Source organism: Girardinichthys multiradiatus, chromosome 14, assembly GCF_021462225.1.
Source record: "Girardinichthys multiradiatus isolate DD_20200921_A chromosome 14, DD_fGirMul_XY1, whole genome shotgun sequence".
Lineage (NCBI taxonomy): Eukaryota > Metazoa > Chordata > Actinopteri > Cyprinodontiformes > Goodeidae > Girardinichthys > Girardinichthys multiradiatus.
This window is the reverse complement of record NC_061807.1, coordinates 45,954,448-45,967,143: the sequence shown is the minus strand read 5'-3', so window position 1 is coordinate 45,967,143 and position 12,696 is coordinate 45,954,448. Positions and strand designations below refer to the sequence as shown.

Sequence of the window (12,696 nt, the reverse complement as noted above, 5' to 3'; positions counted from 1 at the left end):
GGAGGGTAGATTATAGGGTTGGACGGTATCCAAATTCTGATACCTTCATACAGTCTCCACATTTTACCTCGGTAAATGCTATTACCGTGATTAATTAAAAATTATGACTTGAGGCTCAGACAGCATCACCAAACTGTTGTCTAGTGCCTACACTGTTTGGAAACTAAATACCAAACACTAATAATGAAACAACATCATAATATGCACAATATTAACAACTTTGATTAGAAACAACTTAAAAAGTGCAAATACAACAGTCAAAAAATTTTATTAACTTGACCATCCAAAACAGTTTTTGTGCAGGATGCGCACACAAATCTATTAAATTAAATCACAGCCTGAACAACTTTAAATAACAAAGAACGACTTATATAACAAAGTGGAAAAAGTAAAAGAAACAAATAATGCCAACACACACACAGTCCCAATGTGACCTGGGTGGCAAGTGTCAACAGGTTTACTCAAGATTTTTAGCCAGAAAAACCAGCATGTTAATTTCTTCTGGTTTTAACATGGAACGTTGGGGACTTACAACTCTTCCCATGGTGCTGAAAACCCGTTCCGATGGCAAGCCTGTGGCACAGACGCACAGGTACTTTCTGGCCACTCGTAACATCAGGGGAAATGCCTGGCAGCACATTTCCACCACAGAAGTGGGTCTTCGTCTGCTTGGATAATGGGCTCCAAACTGTAGGCTGTTATTTCAGCTCCGACTTGGTCCTCTACACTGCCGACGGGACCTCCCACTGCATTGGCTTGTTTTTGCAGGAGACTTCCCAGAGTATCCCTTTATCGTGGGGGTTCGGGTTGGGCCTCTCACTCTTCCACTCTGATAATGACCACTGGACCTGCTGGTGCTTGGCCCTCTAAGCTCACGATGTCAGCCTGTAATTCAGCCTTGGTCTCAGCCATTGCGTTGGCATCAGTCTCATATCCTCCACGGTAACAAGGGTCGTGGAAAGTGCATTAATTTGGCATTGAATCAGATTCATACTTGCCCTTTAGCTTTTATTAAAATTCCAGTTTTGATTGACTTTGTTAGCTGAAGGTCGTTTTCTGACACAGCCAACACATTGTCCCTGCATAACTGGAGTATGGGGAGGATAGAGGAACTGGTCACATAATGTTCTCCTGACAAAATATCAGTGAAGTCACAGACTGGTTTCAGTGCATTGTGAACAGCTTTCAAGAAGTCTGTGTCCTGCCAGGTCAGGGACAAGCTGCTCCTTCTGTCGTCAGACAAGACGTGTCTGATCCCTTGGGCCTGCTCCAGGATGCCGTTCACCATGGCCAGTTTGGAGCCCCAGTAAATTGTGTAGTCCTGCCAATTGATGGATGGATGGACAAATGAAAGAATTAATTAATTAACAAATTAATTAGTAGATGACTGAATGAATTAATAAATGAATGAATAAATAAGCCTATTGTCATGCAATGCATTCGTGACAGCCAGGTTTAGATTGTGACCGAAGCAGTTAAGCCCCGGCCAATGCAGGGACCTGATTGCGGCAGAAATGTTGGCGGCGTTGTCAGTGGTTATGCCTGAAAGTTTTTTTCTCGTCGAGTTGCCAGTCCTGAAGTGCAGCTCTGAGCGCTGCAGCAAGATTGTCGGCTGTATGACTCTCAGGAAAACACCTGAGTGGAAACTATTTAAGTTTTCACTCAGGTGTTTTACTGAGAGTGGAAACTATTTAAGTTTCCACTCAGGTGTAATAGTGTGGAGAGTCAGAGATGTATATGGAGTCATGTTAAATGACAACCACATGTCAGTTGTTAAAGAATAACTGTCGGCCACTGACAGCAGTACTTGAACCTCGTCTCTAACTTTAATATATAAATGTGGGACGACTGTTGGTGAGAAATGTTTCTGTCCAGGTAGCTCGTACTGGGCATCTAGGACCTTTACCATGTCCTTAAAGGACTTTTTTTCCACTGTGTGGAAAGAGACCATTTCCTTTGCCAAGTATTTTGTCACTACGTCCGTACAGGTTTTCGAACGGACACTGTCCCTTTTGTACTTTGTTGTTTTCCCGAAGGCCCCTATTATTTTTGACTTTGTATAAGTGGCGGTGGACTTAATTGTGGTTGGTCTTGGACCTGCATCAGGTATCAGCGAGAGGTATTGAAACTGTTGCACTTATTGAACTCGGGGCCAAATGCATCTTCGCAGCAGTGAGTGGATGGTTAACTCTGAGATGCATCCTTAGGTTCGACGTGTTTCCCTCTCTCGCAGTCACCTTTTTATTATATAATTTACATATTGCCTCATCAGTATTTACTGGCTCCCCCTTCTCATTTGCTAGGAACCCGAAATATTGCCAGACTGCAGACGTTGTGTTCTTCTTAGCGACGAGGTCATTCGGTGCGCGACTTGCCATCTTTCTTTCTCTCGCTCTCTCCTCCACGCTGTCACGTGATAACGTCACGTTCATAAACTTTATCAAAAATCTCACTACTGTGGAAATAAAACTGAAAAAAATTCAAACACATATAAGTGCTGCTGGACATTATAATCATTTTTAGGCATTGATTTAATTATCTTTAATCCTTATCTTCTATAGTTTTTTAAATAACGGTATTGAAACCGATACCGTTGTTTTTGAAAGATACCGCCGGTACACCTTATTACAGCCCAACCCTAGTAGATTATACTTTTAATAAAAACGTACCACAAAATATCAAGTCAAACAGTTAAACCATTTGTGACACATTGTTCTGCAGGTATCGAAGTACAGGGGTTGCACAATGAAACTGAAACACCTGTCATTTTAGTGTGGGAGGTTTCAAGGCTAAATTGGACCAGCCTGGTAGCCAGTCTTCATTGATTGCACATTGCACCAGTAAGAGCAGAGTGTGAAGGTTCAATTAGCAGGGTAAGAGCACAGTTTTTCTCAAAATATTGAAATGCACACAACATTATGGATGACATACCAGAGTTCAAAAGAGGACAAATTGTTGGTGCACGTCTTGCTGGTACATCTGTGACCAAGACAGCAAGACTTTGTGATGTATCCAGGGTAATGTCAGCATACCACCAAGAAGGACGAACCACATCCAACAGGATTAACTGTGGACGCAAGAGGAAGCTGTCTGAAAGGGATGTTCGGGTGCTAACCCGGATTGTATCCAAAAAACATAAAACCACGGCTGCCCAAATCACGGCAGAATTAAATGTGCACCTCAACTCTCCTGTTTCCACCAGAACTGTCCGTCGGGAGCTCCACAGGGTCAATATACACGGCCGGGCTGCTATAGCCAAACCTTTGGTCACTTATGCCAATGCCAAACGTCGGTTTCAATGGTGCAAGGAGCGCAAATCTTGGGCTGTGGACAATGTGAAACATGTATTGTTCTCTGAGTCCACCTTTACTGTTTACTTCCCCACATCCGGGAGAGTTACGGTGTGGAGAAGCCCCAAAGAAGCGTACCACCCAGACTGTTGCATGCCCAGAGTGAAGCATGGGGGTGGATCAGTGATGGTTTGGGCTGCCATATCATGGCATTCCCTTGGCCCAATACTTGTGCTAGATGGACTACCGAACCATTCTTGAGGACCATGTGCATCCAATGGTTCAAACATTGTATCCTGAAGGCGGTGCCGTGTATCAGGATGACAATGCACCAATACACACAGCAAGACTGGTGAAAGATTGGTTTGATGAACATGAAAGTGAAGTTGAACATGTTGTGGAATTTTCTTATCAAAGTGGGTAGAAGTTGACTCATAACAAGAGAAAATCCGGACTTTGTCTTATAAGTTTTATTCAAAGGCATTCAGCGTTTGAAGACCCTGACACTGAGGTTAGTCAGTGAAACAGAGCCACGAACAGAAATCACAAACAGTATTTATACTAAAAATGAGGGTGTTATCTCAACTTCAAAGAGTTTTAGAAATATGGCCCCTAGACCCTCCCCGGGTCAGAGTTAACAAAGTTATTTATGAGGGCACCCATCTACCTTCCTTTGAAATATACACTTCAGGAAGGGTTAACCATGAAACTCTCCAGCATGTGAATTTAGAGTCCATCTGCTAAATAAAACAGAACACTCATCAAACACAGAGGTCAGAGGTGAGAGGTAGATGGAAGGTCACCTGTGAGTGATACAACACAGAAACAAATGTGAGAGGTGAAGGGAATATCAGAGCACTTTAAAAGAATTTTCCATTACACTCCTTTCTTCTGATTACAAGATAATCACAAAACTAAAAGAAAATTTTACAAAACCAGCACCCAAGCTCATAATCAAAGTAAAACTAATAAAAGAAAAGAATACATAACAAATACATGTGTTATGTCATGGCTTCCTCTAAGATCTACTGTAAAGCATCTCAAGCAACATAAAATCCATTGGTATCCATACCATCTGCCACCGCAAATGCAGAATCATCACAATCATGACAAACAGAAATTAAGTTCACATCCTTATCAACAGGCAACACAGAAAAACGTACCAGTCTCATCACCAACTGGTTATCTGGAAAGAAAGTAGCCAGAGTATAAGCAGTATCAATAGGAACTGGTACCAAAAATGGTTGATCATTAATAGCATGTGGAATCAAACAACAAACATAGCAACTATCATTTCTTATCTTCCTCATGGTTTGATGCATCAGTTGCCACCAGACATTATCAGTATGATCATAGTAGTCAGAAAAGTGATGAATCTCTCTTCGAATCAGCTGATGACTATTATTTACACAATTCCTCAAATTAGCCTTACATTGTCTTTGCTGCACCTTTTCCCAAATGAACACAAGAGTTATAAAAATACTTGAAATACCAATCATTAGCATCAGAACAGACCATCTTCCATTTAACTGCATCGTGACCTTGAAGTGGAATGTCCTTTCTTCTGGTACAGAAAGCAAACAGTTTTTTCTCAAAGAAAACAAATTATAAACAACTTTAAAAAAAACAAAAATCCTGCTGCCTCTCCTGAGTGGCTTCTGCGCTTCAAGCTGCCCTGTTACCAGTCTGGTACAGGTGGGCGGTCGTAGGAAGCTCCTCTAGAAATATGTTTAGAAACAGGAACTCTAACCAGCTTGAAGTTAGGCTTCCATAGTCCAACTTATGATTTTTAACTTTCAGGCAATGCGATGGCCTTAAGTAGATTCTGAAATAACGTTGCACTGCCCAAGGGATTATTGTGCCCTTGTAAGAACAGTGTTCTTCAACCACCTCTTCAATCACTCGCCAGTGATCAGCTTACAGTTCTTTATCTTGTGGTGGTCCGCTGTCCTCACACCTTTCAGCCGTGGATGATCCAGTTGGAAGATGACTTGCGTCCTGGAAGCCAGATGAAACTGGAGGAGCTGGAGCTTTCCTGCAGCTTTCCTGCAGCTTTTCTGGCTGTCTAGTAGGATCTGATATGGGCCATTCCAGCACCTGGACTTCCAGTGTTTTCTCCTAAATTCTCTGACCAGAATCCAGTCGCCAGGAATAAAGGACTGGAGGGTGGAAGTGGCTGTTTCTGGTAATGCAGCCTTCACTGTCTGTGAAACTTGAGAAAACACAGTGGACAGGTTTTGACAGTAAAACAACATCCTATCTTCACACAAAGATGTGGAAGAAAATTATCTTGGCAATATCCCAAATAGGAGACCTGCCACACAGCACTTCAAAAGGACTGAGATTTGCCTGTGTCCTTTGTCTCAATCTCATATAAGTGAGAACAATAGGTAGAGCCTTCACAACACTTGGCTAATTTTCAATTCAAAGTCCCATTCTCAAACCTAAGTGCTTAACTACATGAACTTCATTAAAACATCCAACAAAATCCAAAGAATTGATCTTCTGACTTCACCTGATATACTAGCAGTGACCATCAGCTAAATATTCTGAATATCAAAAATGTGACATGATGTTTGAGGAAGGTCTGATTACAGGTCAATATTTCATAGTTTCAGAATACCCAAAAATAATTTCAAAAATGGTCTAATCTATGGAGATATAAAATTTCACAAAAGAATCAACACCATAATTTCAGAGAGGTTTTCATAATGTGGTCTTAGGGAGCTATGCACCATTTATATAAACAAAGTACAACGTCTCTCTCGCATTGTCACTAAGTCCTCACTGGAGGTCTGAGCTACCCTTTTTCCCATGAGTGCTAAAACTTTTGGAACCCCATGTTACTTTATTCTGACATTCCCCTCTTCTGGCGCAGGGTCCAACCCATGCGACAATCCAGCAAAAAGTTTGTACAAAAATGTTTTAGTAACCAAGATCACATAACCTAGAACCAAAGAAATGAATTCTGACATAACTATGTGTCACTATGAATTTAACGAAAGCAACATAAAGAAAATCCAGATGTTTTTAACTGCAATTCAGTTCCATTAACAACTAAACACAAACTGTAATTATTTAGTTCATCAATGTTTCACTTAGAAATTAGTCACATATCATCCTAATTTGTCTTGTACAAAGATGAGTATTAGATTAATGGACATCCAATGTAATTTGGATGAATAAACCCTACAAATTGAATCTAATAAATAATTCCCACCAAGTATAAAGGCATGACTCTGATTCTTTATCAAAAATATATTCCTTACTTTTGCATATCTTGAACTGTCAGCTAGCTTAATGGCACCAGGGAAACTTTCAATCTAATAAATCACCAATGATTCTGCATGCAAAACTAATTCTTCAAACTAGTTTAAACTATTTCATTAACCTTTTAATAATAAAACACATAAATCTAAAAGTCATGCTACATCCTTAATCATTATACAAAAAAAACATGTTTTTAAGGCAACAATCACTACAAGCATTTTGACTCTATTGTCTCTTAAACAGTGTTAAAACTCAGGAAGGGAGGTGCTGAGCGTTACCATGACAACAAAGGCATGAACCAACCTAGTAGGTGGGCGGAGTCAGGCAGAACTAACCTCTGATTGACAGCCTATGGGCGGACCCACAGTTTCTTCATCCCATCCCACATTAGTGTAACTTAAACTGCAAAGCTATTAACATGCACCTACCTCAGAAACAAGCTGCTTCTTAATTCTCCTGAAAACTCAAAGTTTAATCAATCTGAGATTTAGAAACATTATTCCAAACATGGATTATTGTTTCATGCAACATATAATCAAACATTAATTCCAACAAAACAAAGACAAAACATCAGAGACAAACAAATGGCCAAATTTGAAGCTTCAAGAATTCAAAGAAATTTTTAACAATCTCTTTTCAGAATATGTTTTCTCAACCATATCTTTTAATGCTATAATTGATCAATGTTGTTATGACAATCTTCAGGATTGTTTTTTTTTTAAAAATGAGTGCACATAGTCCAAAGAGATCTCAAAGTATTTAGAAGCACAGCAACAGTTTTCTCTTATATGAATCCAAATTTACTGATGCTGAAACCTTTTGCTAATTCTTTGTACTGTAACTCTGTAATAATAACTACAATCCTGAGAGTTATTGTTATAGTTCTCTTTTTGTTTGGCTCAATTTGATCGCAGCTGCATTGCAGAATTTCAAGTTAAATGCAAAGAAGTATTTTTAATTTAATTCAATTCAAATTCAAAGATACTTTATTGATCCCCGAGGGGAAATTAGAAAAGTCAGCATTGACATTTTTATGTTATACCCAAACTAAACAAAACTGCAGTGTTTGACTTAATCATAAATTAAGATAAGAAGCTTGTCTCCAAACTGGACTTTTTCCCACATAATGTTTCAAAAAAGAACAAACATCATTTTCTTTAATTTGGCTATTTAAATTTTGAGAGTTGGGGAGAACTTATCACTAGAACCCCTCTTTAATAATCCAATGGTGATAAATGTTCCAATATTTTATCTCTTAGTAATCTGAAATCACCTTGTGTACCTTTGTACTCCTATGTATTCCTTTAATCTTTAAACCCTAAGAAATCAAACAAGGAGACTTGAGTTTGAGCCGACCATCCTCTTACTGTTAAGAGAGCCTTTATTTCTTTTCTTTTCCTAAAATAAAGGATTTTACTTGTCTTTATTCCGTTATACAAGTCCTAACCTTGGTTCCAAAACTAAACTCTTCAACCCCAATCTGTGCTCACCAGAGTAGAAATTTTGAGTATTATTGCATTTCAAAGTCACCAAAATGACTGGAACTCATCATTGACTTAGATCTATTTTAATAAGTAATCAGCCTACCTTTAATTAAGTCTTATAATTTCATGGACCCAAAATCTATGGCTTACAGGCTTCAGGAATCCAGGAACCACAAGTTGAGTACTACTGCATTGAACAATGGTGTTAACTTTCTGCAGAGATTGAAGGATTGGCTAAATATATTATTTCTGCTTGGACAATAATCAGATTTAAAATTATTAGTTCACAGCTCCTAATTTACCTCAGATCATATTTGCTCCTATCCCAGTTCATAAGAAGCTTCAGACAAACATTATGCTAAAAAGCCAAAAACAAAACAAAAACCAGATCTGTTTTAAAATAAAGAAAAAGCATGCTTAAAAACTTGGTACTGTGGTGGAAAATAACTCCACGGTTCTGAAGGCCTTTTCATGCAGAGTCTTTTAGGAAGCAGTTTAATTTTTGTGTGGTACCACTGTCCAATCAAATTCTTTCTAAATAACCCAATTTTTTCATACTCATTTTAAAGGTTTGTTTTACCAAGGGAAATATGTTTAACAAAACCAATTACTCTCAAAAGTTTTAAAAGTTTTTAGCTGGTGATCTCTTAGAAAACAACAAGTGTTTTAATATTTCTGTGCAACACAGAACTGATCAGGTGTCCTTTCCTTCTCCAAAGGGAGGAAAAAGAACCTGCAGAACCAAACCTTTCATAGTTTTTTGTCAGGACCTGATATAAGATACAGTATAAATCAACATGCTGCATGAATCAGAAGAGGGAAGAAAAACCTAATATAACCTCTTCCCAGCAGCTGCTGTGAAAAACAATGAATTTGTACTTTCCATAAGCGTCAGTTAACACTTGTGGACAAAAATTGCACCAAACTGTAAGTACTGTGTCAGAAACTATATGAAGACCATCTGCAGTAGAACTAAGCCTGTTTTAATGAGGTCTCTACCCATTAGATTTATGGGATACAAAATCTGACAACAGAAAATAATATCTGAAGGAGAAACCCATCAGGTTTTACGCATGCGCTGGGTTTTAAAAATGCTCCTTCATGAGATCTGTCCTGAGAATAACATAGAAACACTTGGTTACTGCTGAGTTTTGGAGATGTTGTAACTTCCTCTGCTTTTAATAACTTTTAATAACTAGAATAATTCACCCTGAATATTCCACGACGAAAGAGAACTTGTTTCTCTAAAATAATTAACTGGAAAGTATCAAATGAGTTAAGTTATCACCCTTTTAAAGATACTTTTCTAACCCTAAAATAATATTTTAACCCGCTATATCTGTCAACGTCAAGTAAGCATCACATGAGAAGCGGTTAATAAGCGTTCTTCATTGCAGAAAATAGGAAAAGATTTATGCAAATGTGTGTGTGTTTGTACGTTACCCCCATCAGTTTCTAAATCGCTCCAGAGTCAGACTGTCATGGCACACAGTCCTCTAACAGTCCAAAAAACAACCAGGCCCTTCCCAGGTCTGTTGGTGAGACATTCAATCATTCTTTGTCCACTTTAACTTCTCCAGGAGGGAGAAAGAAGAAACTTTGCTCCGGTTTCTCTTCTGCCCACATAAGATGTGCTTTCAATATAAATCCAGTGTATCGCTCTTCTGGCTCTTGCAAACAGCATGGATCTTTGTCCATCTCAGAGAATCCGGATTTTCTTCTGAGTTTCGTTTTTTTTTTCTTGTAGAAAGTCACACTGCGATTTTCAACATGCAGGAAGGCAGATCTCTCTCTTTCAGGCCGTGCTGGAGAAGCGTCTCTGGTGGAGTAGCCTTGGAGAAGGGCAGGTTTCTAAAATCCAGACTCAAAAACGCAGATGTTGAACTTAAATCCCATATATGTGTGTATTTGTGTGTGAGAGAGGCAGAAGAAAAGTTTAGTATAGGTTCAAATTTTGTACAAATACATATTATCAGTCAGTCAGTCAGTTGTCCCCCTGCCTGTCACTTCCTTCCACAACATGAACTATACTCCTTTCTAAAACAACTTTATTTTCGCATCTCTAATGTCCTTTTTCAATTTTACCTTCTTTACCGACTGATCGCAATATTTAAGACAAACGAAACTTCCTTCAGGAAAGTTTTAACTCTTTAACCCCTTAATTGATGCACTCTGTGCTTTTTAATCTTTTCTTGTTTTTTTTTTTTATTTTTCCATCAACTGTTTTACTTGAAACTTTTTAAACTATTTAACTTATTTACACTCAAACTTCCACGCTGTGAAAAACCAAACTTATCTTCCAAATTAAAGCACATTTAACACAATCATCCCCACTTTTTCCTTTCATTATTTTATAAATCAGAGTCTGAAGAAGGAGACACCCCTGATGCCTCAAGGTTCCGGAACCATTTTTTTTTTACCCGTTCAGCGGCACGTCTGCCCACTGGCTTTTCTCCTTTATGAGGTGTAGAAAATTGCTAAAAACCACCCGCAAAACCCTGTGTTTTGCTTTATCTTATTGTTACCAATAAGAACCTCCCTGCAATTCCTTTTGCAGGGTAAACGGGCCCTCAGCTGATGTCCTCCCTCTCGCAACTCTGGAACCTAATTAATTAGTTAGGAGATGATGGTTAATGTGTAATAAAAATAATAATATACATTATATCATACAGAGCAACTTCTCACCCAGATATATTTGAAGACAAATTGTTCGGATCTAATCAGCCAGACGCCGCAGGCGGGCATGAGGACTCCACTACCGTAATATGGAGGTGGACTGAGAACAACTCTCAGGCTGGCCAGGCGTCCGTGTCCCATCCTGCGGTCTCCTCTGGCACGTTAGATCCTGTTCGTGACGCTAAAATTGTTGTGGAATTTTCTTATCAAAGTGGGTAGAAGTTGACTCATAACAAGAGAAAATCCGGACTTTGTCTTATAAGTTTTATTCAAAGGCATTCAGCGTTTGAAGACCCTGACACTGAGGTTAGTCAGTGAAACAGAGCCACGAACAGAAATCACAAACAGTATTTATACTAAAAATGAGGGTGTTATCTCAACTTCAAAGAGTTTTAGAAATATGGCCCCTAGACCCTCCCCGGGTCAGAGTTAACAAAGTTATTTATGAGGGCACCCATCTACCTTCCTTTGAAATATACACTTCAGGAAGGGTTAACCATGAAACTCTCCAGCATGTGAATTTAGAGTCCATCTGCTAAATAAAACAGAACACTCATCAAACACAGAGGTCAGAGGTGAGAGGTAGATGGAAGGTCACCTGTGAGTGATACAACACAGAAACAAATGTGAGAGGTGAAGGGAATATCAGAGCACTTTAAAAGAATTTTCCATTACAAACATCTCCCATGGCCTGCACAGTCACCACATCTAAATATTATTGAGCCACTTTGGGGTGTTTTGGAGGAGCGAGTCAGGAAACGTTTTCCTCCACCAGTAACATGTAGTGACCTGGCCACTATCCTGCAAGAAGAATGGCTTAAAATCCCTCTGACCACTGTGCAGGACTTGTATATGTCATTCCCAAGACGAATTGATGCTGTATTGGCCGCAAAAGGAGGCCCTACACCATACTAATAAATTATTGTGGTCTAAAGCCAGGTGTTTCAGTTTCATTGTCCAACCCCTGTATATCTGAATTTAAAGAGAAGTCTGTTTAGTAGCTTTAAACCCGTCAAATAAGGCCTGGATTGTCCTCCGTAGGACACGTGTTGTCATAGGACACGTGAGTCTTTAGAGTCTGATAATTTAATACCAAAATAAATAATATTTGTATTAATTTAAATTGCATAAGGTTTTTACAAAGCATGCAGTATGTGGTTAGGGATTTTTTTTCTTATGTGGACCTGGTCAGAGTTAGCCACAAAAACTGCACAATTGTCCATAATACCACTCTTTGTTGAGCTTTCAAAGATTTCCCTGCATGTTAGAATTGTTAAATAAAGGATAAGCTGAGGTTGGCATCATATCCTTTGTTTCAACAGGTCCTACTTTACTATTTGAGAAGATCGGCAAAAGAGGCAACAATGGCAGGCGGTTTTATGCATGCTCAGCCTGTCGGGACAGGAAGGACTGCAGCTTTTTTCAGTGGGAAAATGAAAAGGTATGCATAAGTATGGGAAGATGAAAATGTATGCATAAGTAACTTATGCAACTTATGCAAAAATATCTAATGTTTAAATATTCAAAAGTATGAATATGAGATGTTCAAAACAAAATGACCATGATACATTTCTAAATAAGGTGTCAGAAGCTACGATGCTGGCCAGAGAAGCAGAGATGCAGTCAAAAAGGCCTAGGTTTACAGAGCAGGAGTACTATAACAGGTAGCAGTTCTGCTGATTCAGCTCAGCACTGGGCTTTTCTCTGATACTTGATGAATTAACAAAGTACTGAGAATATTTACTGACCAAAGCATGTATACTGACACATTCCTCAGGTTTCCGAAGTTTTCCTCACTGCCACACAATGAGAAGAAGTTCTGTGAGAATTGTCAGATTCTGCTCCTGCCTGCAGAGCACAGTGCTCACTCTGCCCACAGGACCACAGGAGTCACTGCGGCCCAGCTGAGGAGGCCTAGTACCCTGCTGCGTCCTCTCGAAAACAAGAAATGCAACGCTCAGTACCTGTTCACCGAT

At 39.2% G+C, this 12,696-nt stretch overlaps 1 protein-coding gene across 1 annotated transcript in view; it reads left to right on the top strand.

The window, feature by feature from the left end:
* The window catches only part of zcchc4 (zinc finger, CCHC domain containing 4), a 47,537-nt gene that overhangs the window by 2,266 nt on the left and 32,575 nt on the right, over nt 1-12,696 (top strand). Inside the window, exons 2-4 of the mRNA XM_047386928.1 lie at nt 12,043-12,161; nt 12,302-12,384; nt 12,498-12,696. The exon at nt 12,498-12,696 is cut by the window's right edge and continues 74 nt beyond it. Of these exons, the coding sequence (XP_047242884.1) occupies nt 12,043-12,161; nt 12,302-12,384; nt 12,498-12,696 (401 nt within the window). The remainder of the gene's footprint in view (nt 1-12,042; nt 12,162-12,301; nt 12,385-12,497) is intronic.